The sequence below is a fragment of the Wolffia australiana genome, chromosome 16, assembly GCF_029677425.1.
Source record: "Wolffia australiana isolate 7733 chromosome 16, ASM2967742v1".
NCBI classification, from domain to species: domain Eukaryota; kingdom Viridiplantae; phylum Streptophyta; class Magnoliopsida; order Alismatales; family Araceae; genus Wolffia; species Wolffia australiana.
Window position 1 is genome coordinate 11,560,825 of NC_135850.1, and position 16,629 is coordinate 11,577,453.

The window sequence follows — 16,629 nt, forward strand, 5'->3', positions numbered from 1 at the left end:
GGCTTTAGTATGCTAAGAGCCCACCTCAATATATGGGCACAAAGTTTTCTGATCATTGTTGAATTTTTACCATATTCATTACTCTTGGGTTTCTACTTCCATGATTTTTTTGTTAAGTTTCTTTTGTGAATTCCTTCCTGATTATTACATGTGTAGAAATTATGGTGATTTCAAGAGTGCAAAGTTTGTCTCATTCTATCAATAATGATGTATATTGCAGTGATATTGGTAGTCAACCACATTGCAATAAGGGGTTGGTTGAACATTTTTATGTAGAGTTGATGAATCCCATGAAAGTGAATTAGGCAAAGTTTTTTTATCCATTGGTGACAACTCAAGGTTCCCAACTGCCTCTTTCTCTAGTTTTATCTTATTTATTTTTTATCCAATCTTTAGAGTCTCCACATCATTCTATCTTCTATAAATGGTCCCAAAGTTTTAATAGCATAGTTGGACAAAGGATTATGAAATGGGGCAGAAACTTTGTTTTGGTGATAACTTGAGGGTTCTTAATTATTATTTTCCTTTAGTTTATTTTATCAATTGCCTCTCCAATTTTTTTATTATACAAGAATGAACATTGGAGTTTATTTAAATTGGTTACATCCACGTGACCTACTAAGATAATCTGCGAAAAAAAATTGCCTTTGAACTACAGTATGATACAAAATTATCAGAAAAAGTCTTAGAATGGATTACTTATTTGGATAATTCTTGTTCACAGTATTTTATTTAATTTTATGTTCCAATTTTTTTCTTGAGAACAGTATTGGTACCTACAATAATTACCTTGTTCTATCCCTGGTCATCTTTGGTTCAAACATATTCCCTCCAGGGGCCTCGTAATCATGATTTGAAACATGCATTTCCAATACAACATTTTTGTAGATCTTGAGCAAAATTCTCATATTTAAATGTTACGTGTGCCTTCATTAAATGCACCAAAGTCTTATCATTTTTCATGAATAGTGTGGGTTCTCTAAGATATTTTATGTTCATTTTGGGTCATCTTGACACTGGTAATGTATTTGGAAACAAAAATCTCTCACTGAAGCTGTAATCTAGTAAAGAATGCTATTGGTAACATTAACATGAAGTGATACTAGCTCTTGCTCAAATTTACACAAAAATAAGAGAACTGAGATCCAGTAAAATGGTTGGATATGATTTATATTATGAATATGCTTAATTGTAATATAAAATATGATTTATATTAATTAATACCGATCAAGACATTGAGTTTGTCATTGACTTGCAAGCCATACCTAATTCCATCAGCTAGGGATTGGGTGTCTACTCCACCTTAACCTTTCAATCAGTGAAAACCTCATCATGTGTCCTTATCCTATTACAAGTCTTTCTTGGAGTCATTTGCACATGTTTCCTAATCTGATGTAGTTTTTTTTTAATTCTTGCATGTCCCAACAGTTGGGACTTGACTTGGTAATATGCACTGAAATGTCATTATAAGAGATTAATAGTAAAATATGAGATAGTAAAATCAGATGACCATTAGAGATTATGGATAAGTCAGTTAAACAACAAACACATGATACATTTTAAGCAGAATAAATTCATTAGAATAGGTAATTTTATAATTGATATTAATGTAACTTAAATATTATGGTTTCAACACGTACAGTTACAAAAAAATTATTTAGCTCTCATTTTTTAAACCCTAAAAGTCATATAATAACATGAAAATTCCCAAATATTATTTAAATTCAAACAAAATAATATCTCACAGTAAAAAAAACATATGTTAAATTTTAAGAGCTTATGAAAATTCTTACGTTTATTTTTAATTCATGAAAAAAATGAATATTAAGGATTCAATTCAATATAACCCTTGAGATTTGTTTGGGAGTATCAAATGACCTAAACTTAATATAACCATCTGGGAAAATTTTATGATTTGGGTGAATCAATAATATTTGAATCCAGTAAGTTAAAAAATTAAGCACGATATCAAATTAATAAAATGAAGTCCAAGATAAAAATTTATAAACACATTCTCCATTTCATTACATGAAATGTAATGAAAATTTATAAGCACAATATTCTGTAAATTAAAAATATAAAGTAAATTTATAGACATACACTATTATTATTTAAGTAAAATATTTTTTTATTTTATTAGCTATTTTTTTCCAAGAACCTCTACAATTTGCATGGAGAGTTTGCATCGCATAAAATCCGAATGTGAATTCTATGTAACTTCTCAGTATTAATCCAAACTAAGATCTCAGATGAGTACACCCTATTAATATAAGACATGTTTTCTAGCTTATGGATACATTACGAATATGATAAACAGGTATTTAAAAGTTTTAATTCAATGAAAGAGATGTTAATCTATGAATTACCGAGCTAGAATAAATGAAATTATATTCAGTCGGTTATAAATCCAATTCAAAATTTTCTATCTCCCTTATCCTCTGCGATAATATTCAATTAATTTTTTCATCCTTCGTTGAATCCAATCGTGAATTATCTCACTCAAAATAACTTTATTACGATCAATCTAAGTTATTTGATCAATCTAACTTTATTAAGACCAATCTAAGTTATGTTTATGAGTTCTACCCAATTATTTCTATATATTTTATTTATGACAAAATATAATAGACCACTGTCTGGATCTCATCATGTGTTACAAAAAAATGAAGCAGTCAATAATGTTCCAGCTTTTTTGTTGGGTAAAATAAGAAAAAATTATAATGAATTTTTATGTAATCATTAATACGTATATACCATAGTGATAAAATGAAAAAATTACAGAGGTAAAAAATCTTTTTAAAAAAAGTCTAAAGGAGAATAACATCAACTGGATAGACTGATGGATGAAATATATACATCATAGCTCATAGTACCATTCATAAATCTAGAGGAGTATGGGATAGAATTACAGATCACTTAAAGGATGCAAAGAAGATAAATTTGTATTGAAAACCAGAGAGAGAAGCTAGAATGTCAGAAATATGTGACATCTTCACAATGACAGAAGTGTCAATCTCAGGAGTGTCAATCCCCTTACATGTCATTTGGATGTATATTAATGTGTATTATAAATAAATACTAGAGTAATAATAAGAGTAAATATATAAAATATTTGCTGTTTACCTTCATGAGAGAAACATTCTCCAGATATGTCACATTAGCTAGAACCACTTAGAAAACTGAAGCGTCATAAGATAAGAATTTTTCTGTGGTTAAAGTAGAGTAGAATCCAGGAACAAGTTGACCACTACATGAAAATTTATGGTGAACAATCAGAACATGCTCTTTTAAAATTTAAACTTGTTTCCCCGTACCAATTCACCCTCCTTGAATAGCCATCATTTTTTAAAAAATATGTCTTAAGTATATTCATGAAATAACTATATTTTGAAAAAAAAAGATCAAGAAATTATAAAATTATTTACTAATTTAAGTTATACTTATTAATTTAAATTAGCTTTCAATTTATCTCTCGAATGTTTTACAAATGAGAAAATTTTCTAATCAAAAGTGTCTTTGTTTCTTGAAACTCATCCTTACCGATGAAAACCTTTTCTGAACTCAATCCACTGAAAACTTGAATATAGTAGGAAAGTTGAATTTTGAAATGTTGATATGATCTCCTGATTTAATTGTTTCATAATTTAATTATGAATTTAGAAAAAAATTTATTGTTTTGGACATTCTTTTAGATGTATAATCCATCAATGATGTTCTTTATTCGGAATTGATGTCTTGTAAATGACCACTAAATTTTAACTTTGTGTTTGCCAAGTTCAAACTTCACTGAACCCATGCATGCCCATTCTTGAAAGTACTAGCGAAAGTTATCCTCATTGGAGGGCTAGATAAAAATAAAGTATGTTAATATAGTATTTCAATGACACAGAATTAATTATTTGCTCATGCTTATGCTGAATTATGTAAATTTAATGAATAAATAATATTTTTTAATAATATATTATTATTTCACGCCAAATGAGCCTACTTTTCAGCTAAGTTTCCTCTCCTAATATTTCCATATGTTTGACTCATAAATTAGAATATAAATGAACATATGGCACATGAGTCTATGTAGTGTTACATATTTTCACCATATTTAGTAAAAACGCTCTGTATGATATTATTGTATAAAATTAACATAGAATAAACTACCAAGCATTCATCATGTTATCCAAGCTCCTCTTATTGATTTATATTGTAATACAAATTTCTAACATTCATAAATTTTTATATGTGCTAGTTTTTATTTATTTTTTCCTTTACGTTTTAAGTTAAAAATGATAAATTATCCTTATTTCGAATATAAATTAATTAATTGAAGTAAACTATGGGATAGAACAAAGATTCCGCACTTTACATTAGTTTAAGTGATTTTATTCTAATTACAGTATTTAGCTAAGATGTTCCTCTAATCTTCTTCTTCCAAAATAAAATAATAAAAACAAAAAAAATCAAGAAATTTTTTTATCATTATTTTATTTTTAATATTTTTAAGGAAAAATAAATTCAAAATCAGATCTAAAAACTTGTCTTAAATTAGGGATAAATTTTAGCACAAATTTTGTGAGAACTTTATACACTGTCAATCATTTTCTTGGAAGTCTGAAATTCTTAAGGAGATTCATTAAGCAATCAAGGAATTGATGCCAAAAAATAATTTATGTCTTTAGTGTAAAATACCACCAATGGAAATATAGCATTACTATTTTGACAATGTCAGAGAATAACCCACATAATTCTAATATTCATGCATCTGCCCTTTATCTTCTGTCATATACTTTTTATGTGTTAAATAACTTATAACATACACCATAGTAATTATTCCAGGATGATGCTCCTCTCTGTCTTTCAGCTGCGAAAGAGACATCTCCAGAATGACCTGCTCAACTCAAAAATCTACTTGTTTACTTAGGTTACATGTTAAAATTACCATTTTACCCCCAATTAGTAATTAATTTTTAGCCATTGATGTAGGCTTGCTCTGACTGATTCAACTATACAGATAGAAAGAGGAGATTGAGACGAGAAAATCACAAAAAATTACCTCAGTCGGACTTCAGGATCAAAAATGATATTAATAAAAGAATTTTGACCAATCGTAGCCGTTGGATCAGTATTCATTTATTGAATTAATTTTTTTCCTTACATGCAATGATGTGACGACTGATGATTGGCTGAAAATTTTCAATTTCATTTGGCACCTCCTCTCATGGCGCGCCACGTAACCCCTGTTGGAAATAAGAAAAAAATATAAAAATAAACCTCATACAAGGCACTTCATACGTAACTGTATGCTTTTACTGCCATTATCCAATAACCTGTGCTTACGCCTAAACATGCGTTGAACTTACCACCTGGAGAGAGAGTTTCCCAGAATTTTTCAGAAAATTCCCTAATTGAATGGGCACGCGCCAACTGACACTGCCCAAAAAATAAATATGTATATGTCCCTTTTCACTTTCTCTCTCCTCCCTATTTCATTAAAAACCCATGAAAAAATCATAGAATTTTTTTTTAATTCAATAAAATCTTGAAAGTATTTTCATTGTATTTTGACGCCTACAATGGATGGCCTATAGTTGTTTTAAGGTCATAATTTCTACTAAAATTTAAGAAAAGCCACTCAGACTTAAGAAATTGCTTTAAAAACTCGTATTTTCCTTGTCAATATATCCTTTTTCTATTTAATAATTCATTTCTTCCTCAAATAAATTCCCAAAAATCTATTAAATTCTAGAAAAATCTATAAAATTCAGAAATGCATCCCCAAAATGATTAAAATTAAAATTAATTTGTAACCTGCCATTTTCATTTAATAGAGTTATTCCAAGCTTCAATAAATTCCATAAAATTCATAAATTACCAGAAAATAGGTAAAAATTAGAAATTACTTGGAAAAATTAATTAGCATGTAAATATATGATAACAAACTAATTTTAAACTCTTTAAATTCAAAAACTGTGCTGATTTCTTGAGTTAAATACCAACTTTAGGGTGTTATCACCACACAAACAGTAATTAAGGATTTACTATTCTTTATACATTTACTAATAAGATAAGATGAGATGAGTATAAAATATGGGGTTAAGGGACAATAAAATCTATGGCTAGAGAGTGAGAAAATTAAGATGATCATAGTAGATTGTAGATAGTGATAATTAGATGAGCAATTAAGAATGAAGGATGAGTGGCAATAACATTATGAGTGAGATGGTGAGTGAGGTGAATAAGAGACAGTGATGTGTGAGATGTGAAAAGATGAGAAGTTATGGTAGAATAGAACGATGAAATTGATTAAAGCTAACGGTGATGCAGAGAAGAATAAATGCAAGGTAAGATACCTACCATAGATCCTTACATTTTCCAATATCATGGCAATTCATGAGTGCAGATAAGCTCCCTCTGTTGTATGTTACCTCTTCCTATACACCCAAGACACCAAGAGCAAGCTTGATAGATCTCTGAAACTCACTAGCCTTCAATCCTCTCGCATGTTTAGGATGCAATTTTAAGGATGAACTTGTTAAGGATCCACATTCCTTTGATCTAGGGTATGGATTGAAAGTGGGGATGAAGAAAAGTAGCACTCAAAATTTCAGCTCAATTTGCCTTTTGGATTGTCAATTACCAAGCTTTCAAGTTGGAGCAATCATGGTTGTCCATTTTTCTCTCCTCATCACCGACACTCACACTTCCTCATTTACATTGAGGGTTGAAATACTAAATCAACACTAATTTAATCATTGGCACGATCACCTCTCCCGCTATGTGTCCTTGTGTAGAGGAAAATGATAATTTTTTTTTGTTAATCAATCATTCTGTGATGCTATGATACATCATCGCACCCCAGGTCACATGTGACGGGTATTATGTGGCTGTCATGCCAATCACACCACTGTGTTTAGTAAGTTCATTGAATAAAATATCACATTCATTCTTATTTTGTTTCATGTTTATAATGAAGTCCATTAATACGTGCAATGACTTATTGAACTATGATGATATCATAATACAATGATCACTAGTCTTTAAATATGTATTCTAAATATTTTTATTCGATGGATAGTCAAGAGGAACATCAATTTTTTTAATAGAATAGCAATAGCTGATCCTACTTGTACAATAAGTATATTTGATCATGTGGCTATTAGTGTGGTGACACTAAGGACATATAGTGAGTGTTCTTTGGACAAAGAGTTCATTGAACTGATCTGCACGAATTCCTAGATGGTATTTTACCTAAACGTCAATCATGTTGATTCATGTCACAGTTGTATAAGTGATTCACTGACTTGAGACACCAAGGACATCTCATGAATGGGCGACTACATTTTGACTACGACTTATGAGCCTCTAATCATGGGATTCAAACAAGTCATATCTCGGATGTAGTAAGAAGCTTATGGAGATTACGGGATCATTTGCCCTTGGTATAAGAGGAGATTGACTCAAGGAAGACGATGTAGAAGATCCCTGGCCAGGATAATGAGGATATTGGAGAAGAAATTCTCCAATGATCCCCGTTATGCAACAATACTAATCGAATGACGGATTACAGTTTGACAATAAACCATACCCTAAGTTGTTTGAGAGTCTCACGCGGATGATGGATTATACGGTAATCGATGACGATATAGAGTCCATGAGAGAGTTCAAGACTATTCGATATCTTCTAGAGCACGAGGTGTAGCTTGGCACCCCACGGGTGGGAAAATTAACCTATTGATTGGGTTAAATCAATCTTTATTTAATTAATCTATATCTATATTTAACTATTTAATTAATAAGGTTGGTCAATAATTTTTATTGGGCCACTAAAGTTATTAACTAAAATGATACATGGGCCTAGAGGGTCGCACGCACAAGGTCATAAGGGCATTGGTTTTTGAGAAAAACTTTAAGTGAAATATAAAGGGGGAAATGACTCTCATTTAAAGCACCCATGCAAGCCAGATTTCAGAGCCCCTCCCTTTCTCCATTCTCTTCTCCATGCGTCCAAGGAGAGTGTCTTCATGGTGAGAAGATCTTCTAAATTTTTAAGAAGAGTTGAAGAAGAGACATGGAGATCCAAGCATCGAGTGATCGCGCGGATACTTCTAGAGGCCGAGTGTAACGAGTTCCCCAAAAGGTACATTCAATGTTTTATTTTAACGATCAAATATGAATAGATCGACACTCTTCTGCATCCATGGATACATGTTTTCCGTGGACGAATCAAGGCACCGAACACAACAACATGTCTTCTTACTCTTCATTTTTTATATTTTAGTTTCTTACGTTGAATGACATGCTGACACATGTCATTCAAATAAGAAAAGACAAAAAATACCAATGGCGGTGTTGCACGTGCACGCCACATGTGACTCTGCAAATTTATACTTGTACTCTTATTTTTTACTCTTTGCTCTCTCAGTTATCACATCACATTTATTGCAATTTAGATATTATCTTTTTTCTATTGGTCCACATCCCCCACATGAATAAAGAAATAAAACTTGTGAGTTCGTGATAGTGCATTATGACATCGCAATTCGCAATGCCATAATGAAACATTTTTGCAGTGATTAATGGAGCTAGTCATTGCCAAAACTAGTGATTGGTCGCCATTCGATCGAATTGAATGATGACGCCTGGTGGGCATGATTTTATGCCTTAAAAATATTCATTAGTATTTATAAAATAAAACCTTATTCGCAAGAATATAATAAATATAAATTCTGATTAAGAAAACCTAATTTATGAATATGATGTCAACAACTTCATAGAAATATATTAAGAATTAGAAAAGTAATTTCTTTATGAATTCGATGTCCGTAAAATCCTTACAAGTAGCAATAATTCTAAAAAATCAGAATTTTAATCAAAATTATATTAATATATGCATAAAATATATAAAATTTAAAAAAGATCATTTTACACTTGATAATAAGCATATATGATTATTTTAATGCATAAATATGTAAATTTCATGGAATTAACCCAATAATTTGTGTATAATGATTCAGTTCACATGTTGGAGGATGCGTGAATTTGAAACATGGTTTTGGGTTCAAAGGAATAGGGGAATTTGGCATGAGGGGAAGATCCTGTGTATAATATCTATATTAGGTGATGCAAAAGGAGGTTAAGGCCTCCAGATCTTGAACTTTGCACAAAGACCAATATCAATGATGATGGAGATGGTTGGATCCTATTGGTCTTGATCCTCAGCTTAATCATATGGTTGAATTATGATATATTGCATCTTTAAGTTTGGACAGTTGCCGTTAGATCTTCTTTCTTTCTACTCCACATGACTACCAGAAAGCTCCAGTTTTTAAGCTCTGATTGGAAAAAAAATCTCCTCAATTTTTGGTATTGTTGGCAGAAATCAATACAAAATTAGATCAGGTTTTAAGAACTTATTAGATAAAAAATTAATCCCACCTCCTCCTGTAGTCAGCTCTCTCCATGCATGATATCTGGAAAAGTTAAAATTATACTTCATGATTTTTAAATCTCCTCCTTTTAATTTTCTATGCCACCAGGGATTCTCATGTATTTTATACAAAAAAATGGGACACCTTTTTTCTTTGGATCACATAATCATGTTGGCGATCATCTGATTCCCTTCCATCACCATGAGTCAATGTGCGCTCAAAGGCACATGATTAGCCTTTAAATTGTTTTTCTAATTCCGAAAGTATGAGGCCAAAATGACCTGAGTTCCAATGATTTCCAAAACTAATCATTGAAAGAAAATTTGAAAGTTAATCACAACATGTGGTGGAACAAGAATTATTCATAAATATTTTTGAATAAGTCAATATAAATATATTTAGACAGTAAGATCATTTGAACATTAATTCAATGGTGAAAATTATATAAAAATAACATAAATTTAGAAAGAATAAAAAATCATTATAAAGGTAAACTTTACTCAATTTGAGCCATCACAACATGAAAAACGACATTTAACTGCAGAAATTCAAGGTCACATTTATTAAGTAATTTATATAAATTGTATGTCGTCACTATGTGTCAACCAAATTTATGTGACAATCATATAATTCATGTATTGTGTTATGCTGTCCCTAACTGACTTTGCCGGAACTAATTTCAAATTATGTACACTAAAATCACCTTAAAAATTCGTCAAACCAACTTTTGGGTGTAGGTCTAATATTTAGGATGCAGTTTTTTAACTAAAAAAACTATAACTGGTTTTACTATATAATTTTCTCCTTACATATTAACCTCACTAAAGAGACAGTGTTTGAAGGAATCATTAAGTTCCTAAGCCGTGTGGATGAAAATGTCTTTAATGAATGATATCTTAGGCATCTGATAGGAAATGCACAAGATAATTCTATCAAGATATAAAATATGATATATTACTTTCGCGTTTCAATATATTTTATGTGCACTCTTCTGTCTTCAATCGGGGGAAGAAAACATATTACTTTTCCATTTGACTTAGGACTTGATGTTCATTAAATATAAAGATGGATCTATTACTGTAACCCATTTTTTTCTCAAAAAGAAATTAGCCAAACAATAGGGAACAAACTACTTAAACTTGAAAAGTAAATAACATCTAAAAATACTAATTCACCTGCTCCAAGTCCCATAACCATCCATCGGCACCTGAAACTGTCAATCCGATCATTACAATAATATGATTTAGCCATAATCAGTCAAAATCATTTTTTTAAAGTTCATCTATGAACTTATTTATTCATCTCACCAGTCCTTGAGATCCATTAAACAAAATTCCTGTCCAACCATGTGGTTTGCCCCGCCACTTATGAACAAAGAAAGCGAGAGAAGGAATTGCCCATCCCAAATCATTTCATGAATGTGAACAGAATACATGATTAATTGAATGAAGTGGCGGGCATGGAGGTGATATCGCTGCAGGGAATAGGCATAATTCTAGATGACAAATCGAGAACATAGAAATACAACAGCTAATGGATAATACATTTTCTCTTGACCAGATATGATCCAGTTAGAAGATTGTGTAATGCTTCCTCTAAAACATTTCCACAACAGTCAGTGTAAATTTTTATTTCCATGACTACGGAATTGCACATTGATTCCAATGCAAAAAAACAGAGTCTTAAACCTTTTGTATAGGCTCCATACAGTCTAGATGAAGAGACAATATAAACAAACTTCACAGAAACATTACGATTGCAAAGATCATTCATTGATCTTCCAACCTTTCAGAAGAATTTGATAAACGCATTTAATGATAAAAATTCCTCAGAATTCTGATTAGAGATAGTTGCTTTTTAAAACAGGATTAGAAAAATTAATGCACCACAGAAAGAAGAGCAATGACCATGAACATAAAAATCATAGTCCTTTATTTTATCTCATTGTACTTCCCCAGGGAGACCTGGTTTCCAAAGTGCGAGGAGTTTTTCTAAAGAACAATAAATCTGAAGGAAATAAGATCTATTTTTTTGAGAAGACATATAGACATCCTAGAGAAGACAATTATCTCAAACTAACTGAAATTTGGTAATCTGCCAAAACATTAAAGATCTAAAAAATTACAAAGATCACAGATAAAGATCTGCCCAGTCTACTATGGAGTGTCCCAAGACAACCCCGGGCCCAACAGCCCAAAGCCCTCTCAAGTTCTTGGAGGGGCAGGAAATTAAAGGTGAGTGAAAAAACCAACCCTAATTCCCTTAATCCTCCAGCGATCCACCATCATTCCTTACCATTCTCTACAAGGACGGCATACCGGTATTTTTCTATAAGGAGTTCTGGAGTGAGGTCAAAGAGGATGTGATGGCCACATTGGGGGAGCTCAGAAACCCTTAAGCAAATATGGAAAGGATAAATAAATCCTTCTTATTTTTACTACCGAAGCGGCAAGGAGCAGAAAATGTAGGAGATTACCGGCCCATATCATTATCCAACTCCATATACCTTATTGTTGCAAAGGTACTTGCTAATCGATTACAAGGGATGCTTGGGGACTTGGTTGGGCCATTTCAGTCTGCTTTTGTCTCGGGGAGACAGCTTGTTGACTGTGCAGTCATGGCAAGGAGATTATTGCTTCGTGGAAGAAGAATGGGTCCAAGGGGTTCATGTGGAAGGTAGATTTTGCGAAGGCATATGATTCTTTGGATAAAGGGTTTCCCGGAGGAATGTATCGAATGGGTGAAGCGATGCGTGACGTCTCAGTCGTTTGCCGTGTTGGTAAATGGACACCGTGAAGGAGGGTGGATCAGACCGCAGAGAGGGATCAGACAAGGGTGTCCACTAGCACCGATGCCTTTTGTTTTAGCAGCTGATATACTAGCCATAAGTACCTCATTGGTATGTGGAAGGGGGTGTATTAGAGGTTTTCATATGCCGAGCCAGCCATTGGGCATCCCTCTGCTACAGTATGCGGGTGATACACTGTTCTTCATCGAGGGATCGGTAGAGGAGGCCAAGAATTTGGCGGCACTCTTACGGGTGTTTGCAGATTGTTCCGGACCGCACATCAACAGAGGTAAATCGGAATTTGTGTGTTTCGGTGCATTGACGGAGGAGGAGACCCAGTGTGCCAGTGCGCTTGAAACGCCAGTGGGTTCACTGCCTATGAGATACCTGGGGCTACCCTTATCGGTTGGTAACCTTCAACAAGCAAACCGACAACCAGTGGTGGAGAAGGTGGAGAGACGTTTGGAGGGATGGAAGCAGAGAGTCTTGTCACGAGGGGGAGACTGCTGCGATCGGTATTATTAGCCATACCAACTTTCTATTTATCCGTGTTCAAAATTCCGGTGTGTGTTGAGAAACGCCTGAGCGGGATCATGCGGAGATTTTTTTGGAAGGGGGCAAATGCAGGGGAAGGACGTGCCATGGCGCTGGTTTCATGGAATGACATCTGCACGCCAACTAAACAGGGTGGACTTGGGGTACCTGACCTAAATACTCTGAATGTGGCACTACTGACCAAATGGGTTAGACGGATCGTGGGACCGGAGGATGACATAATTAAGGATGTTGTGAGGGACAGATATGGCTCCAATTTGGGTTGGGAGAAGTTGATGCGCAAGGTGAGGGGGGAGTCCGCTTTTTAGAGAGGGATGAGGAAAGTGTTTCCCTTGGTCAGGGAGCTTTTCCGGGCCCAATTGGGGAATGGCGCTGGATTTAGGTTTTAGATGGACACTTGGACCTCGCATGGACGATTTCGTGATCTCTTCTCCCGCTTATTTGCCCTAGTCCGTCACCGGCATTCTTTGGTGGAAGAGTGTTGGGATGGAGTGTGGTGTCCAACTTTTGCGGCCATATTATCTAGTCAACGGGTGGAGGATTTTTTAAGCCTTCAGCAAACACTGAACAACTGGAGGCCAATGAAGGAGATGACAGATGGGTGGGTATGGGAATCGGGTCCATTCTCCAGCCGAGCAGTTTACCACAGCTTGAGACCACACCACTATGAGGACCCAATCATTTTAGGGGCATGTCGCTCAATTTGGAGGCAAAAGATTCCCTTAAATGTTAGGGCGTTTGCATGGCTGCTCGTCAAGAAGCGGACAATGACCCGCGTGAGACGGCAAAGGTTCCTTCCAGCTGAATCTTCACTATGCCTTGTGTGTACGGAGGAGGAAGAGGAGTGCGAGCACCTCTTTTTCCAATGTCGGCTTGCTCGGGCACTATGGGCAAGCCAGGGGCTAGCAGAGATTACGTCGAGCTCGCACCTATGGGCCACACTGCCGCGCCGCCAGCATGGGATTGACAAGGAGCAGGGGCTGAGATTCGCGGTGCTTTGGGCGATATAGTCCCACCGCAACAAGGTCGTATTCAAGGGGGGGGCTGCAATGTCGGTGGAAAGGGCTATAAATGATGTGGAGAGACTGGTATTTTGTTGGTTTGGTCGTGGATGAGGTGGTGGGTATGGGGGGAAGGATGGGCCATATGTGTCTTGGCCTAGACCCCTCCACGTCCACGTTTACGAAGGGTCACCAAGTTGGATGATCTTCTTTATTGTTCAAAAAAAAAAACATTCCTTACCATTCTCGTTCTTCTCTCTTTCGACCCCGGGAACATCTCTCCTCTCTTGAACTCAAGAACTATCATGGATTGTACGATCGATTTTATTTTCGAGGTTATTTTGGAAGTCATGGAGCAACAAATACATCGTCATGATACATACCGAGCAAGGATATATCAATAACGGACATTAATCTGCTTTAGATATGCATATACATATTACATGTATATGAAAATTGTCAATTGATTTAAAGCACATACAAAGGGGTGAGATGACCATGTAATTTTATGATCACCATTTTCATTAGATCATTATAAGGTTTACTTTTGAAAGAAAGAACGAACGATTCTTGCACTCAAATCATCCCACCTGATAATGGGATGATTTGAATTGAGCAGCGATTCCTGGGCAGTAAAACAGATCATTTACAACAAAATCCATTCAGGCAGAGGAGACAGAAATTCGATGGAAAATTAGTAGACTGATTTGAATCATAGCAAAGGGGTAACATGCCCATTTGTATTTTTCTGAATCACCGATTGAATCATATGATAGATTAACTCATTAAACAGTTTACTTCTGAAGAAAAAAGAAAAAGAAACAAAGAACCCTAATGAAAGGGGGTAGGGTTAGACAGGTCACCCCCTTACCATTAATAAAAGGAATGATTTCCTAGATTCATCTTAGATCCTGCTCCTCTGTTTTCTCCCATCCAGCTCCACGCACCAAGTTAAGTCAAGACCTAAATGAGATACCGTATTAAGCATAATCTACCACTACAAAATGAGGGTTCTTTCTCAAAACCTACCAACCTCATTTCTTGATCCCTTCTTGCAGACTGACAGACATAGTAGAAGGAGATTTCGAGTACTTGCCCAAAAGGTTTTGAACCCACTGAAAATTCAGCAAAATAAATGAGAAAAGGTAACACAAAACATAAATAAATAGAGGAAAAAAGGTAGAGACGACTGAGATTACTCCATTATTGATTGTAAACTGAAACGAGAAGAAACGTAGAATATTGGAGCAGAGATTCAAGTCGGATTTAAATGCAGAATATTTTACCTGGTATTTCAATCTCTCATTCTGGGCAGAAGCAATGCAAGCAGCTGCAGTAGTTGACAAGAGCCTGAACCCAGAGAAGAAGCTATTTCTAGAACTAATACCGGCAGAAAATCTAGGGCCACGGTTCAGTGGGATAGAAGACGCCTGAAAAGGGTCAGCAAAAAATTAATCATTAAAAAACGAGTTTTTTGTGATTGTTACTCTGTGTCCCTTGAAACAGTGAAATCATTCCAAAGAATTTCGTACAGCCAAATGTTCTAGCAGATAAAAGCATTAAAAATAGATACCAAATGTTCTTGGAGATTGTAAATCCATCAAACATAGATGGATATAGAACTGCAGTTTAAGGTGTTTTAAATCCCGGGTTGATCTAAAAGCTTGAAACTATCTCAAATAATTGGGTCCAACCAAACGGTCGACCGAAGCCTCCATAATTATGCACGAAAAATACAAACACAGACTGCAGTATCGCATTTTATGAGATGTACGACTTGTTTTGAAGAAAAAGACGGAATCTGATGTTCGACTAAAATTAAGTTATCTCGTAAGACTTTTCGCCAAAAATCAACGCTGTGAGAAAGACAGCATATAGTGAAAATAATCTAGCGTTTTATGGTACGTAAAATCAGTAGTAGGTTATAGAGATGTTCCCAAAAATAATCTTTCAGGTTATAAAACCATCAAGTATTGGCATAACAAACTAAAATTCAGGTAAGTTTCAGTCGGGGGTAATCTCAAACAGAGACATAAACCCAAATCTTCAAACGACGCCCACACAATAGAGCATAAAAATCGCACACAAATAGTCCAGAACAGAAAATATACTAAAAATGCACCATTTTCTGCTGTGGGCAAAGATCACCGACGTATCAAAGGCAGTAAATATGGAAAGTAGTCAAGCATTTTCTTGATTTGCACACTCAAAATTAGGTTATACCCAAGAATTTCACCAAATATCAATCTACACAGCAAAAAAGACCAAAAAAACAGCAGAGATTCCTGGATCACCAAATCGGGACAGAACGAGGACGAAGTGCTGTATCGCCTCGCGCCGCCGCGCTTGGGCGGCGGCGGTGCCGCGGCCCCTCTCCAACGCTTCCGTTTCCTCGTCATGGCGAATTCCCCAAACTTGTGCCCCACCATACCTTCACTGATCTTTCGACGAACGTGGACTCTGCCATTATAGATCAAGACGGTCGATCCCACAAACTCGGGCAAAATCGAAGATCTCCTCGACCAGATCTTCCTGTTCGCCATGCTCTTCCCCTTCTCCACCATCTTCGACAGGAACGCGTCTACGAAGCTCCCCTTCCATAGCGACCTCCGCGGCATCTTCCTCCTCTAGAGAGAGAAAGAGAGAGAGCTAGAGAGAGTCTGTGTGTGCAGTCTGCTATGTAGCGACTGTAGAGAAAGAGGGAAAAAGGAAGAAGACGACTGTTTAATGGGCCTTTTAATGGGCTTGTTATTGGGCCGAAATTATGGAGGGAAGAGGAGTGAGACCATCAATCTGTTGACAAATTAAAATATTTGTATCATAGGGATTGGCAAACGTCACACGTCACCGTGACGGCCACGTG

General features: G+C 35.1%; 1 protein-coding gene across 5 annotated transcripts; it reads right to left on the reverse strand.

The window, feature by feature from the left end:
- Positions 1-10,471: 10,471 nt before the first annotated feature.
- Positions 10,472-16,465, reverse strand: LOC144713773 (uncharacterized). 5 transcript variants are annotated; one of them, XR_013584143.1, is made up of 5 exons: positions 16,061-16,465; positions 15,053-15,196; positions 14,800-14,881; positions 14,638-14,729; positions 10,472-10,629 (listed from the first exon to the last, which is right to left on the reverse strand). XR_013584143.1 is itself a non-coding variant. In XM_078588455.1 (4 exons), exons 1-3 carry the CDS (start codon positions 16,382-16,384, stop codon positions 14,801-14,803), a joined length of 549 nt encoding a protein of 182 aa, XP_078444581.1. In that variant the 5' UTR covers positions 16,385-16,465; the 3' UTR covers positions 14,479-14,729; position 14,800. The 5 variants fall into 5 exon arrangements, 2 of the variants coding, with proteins under 2 accessions (XP_078444581.1, XP_078444582.1); XR_013584144.1 differs by having other exon boundaries at positions 10,472-10,635; XR_013584145.1 differs by having other exon boundaries at positions 14,796-14,881.
- Positions 16,466-16,629: the final 164 nt, after the last annotated feature.

Excerpts from the sequence above, each read along its gene's own strand:
- LOC144713773 (XM_078588455.1), bottom strand. The coding sequence starts at position 16,384 with ATGCCGCGGAGGTCGCTATGGAAGGGGAGCTTCGTAGACGCGTTCCTG. Across the intron at positions 15,197-16,060 it reads CCTCGTTCTGTCCCGATTTG|GCGTCTTCTATCCCACTGAA; the intron begins GTGATCCAGGAA and ends GACCCTTTTCAG. Across the intron at positions 14,882-15,052 it reads ATGAGAGATTGAAATACCAG|TGGGTTCAAAACCTTTTGGG; the intron begins GTAAAATATTCT and ends CTGAATTTTCAG.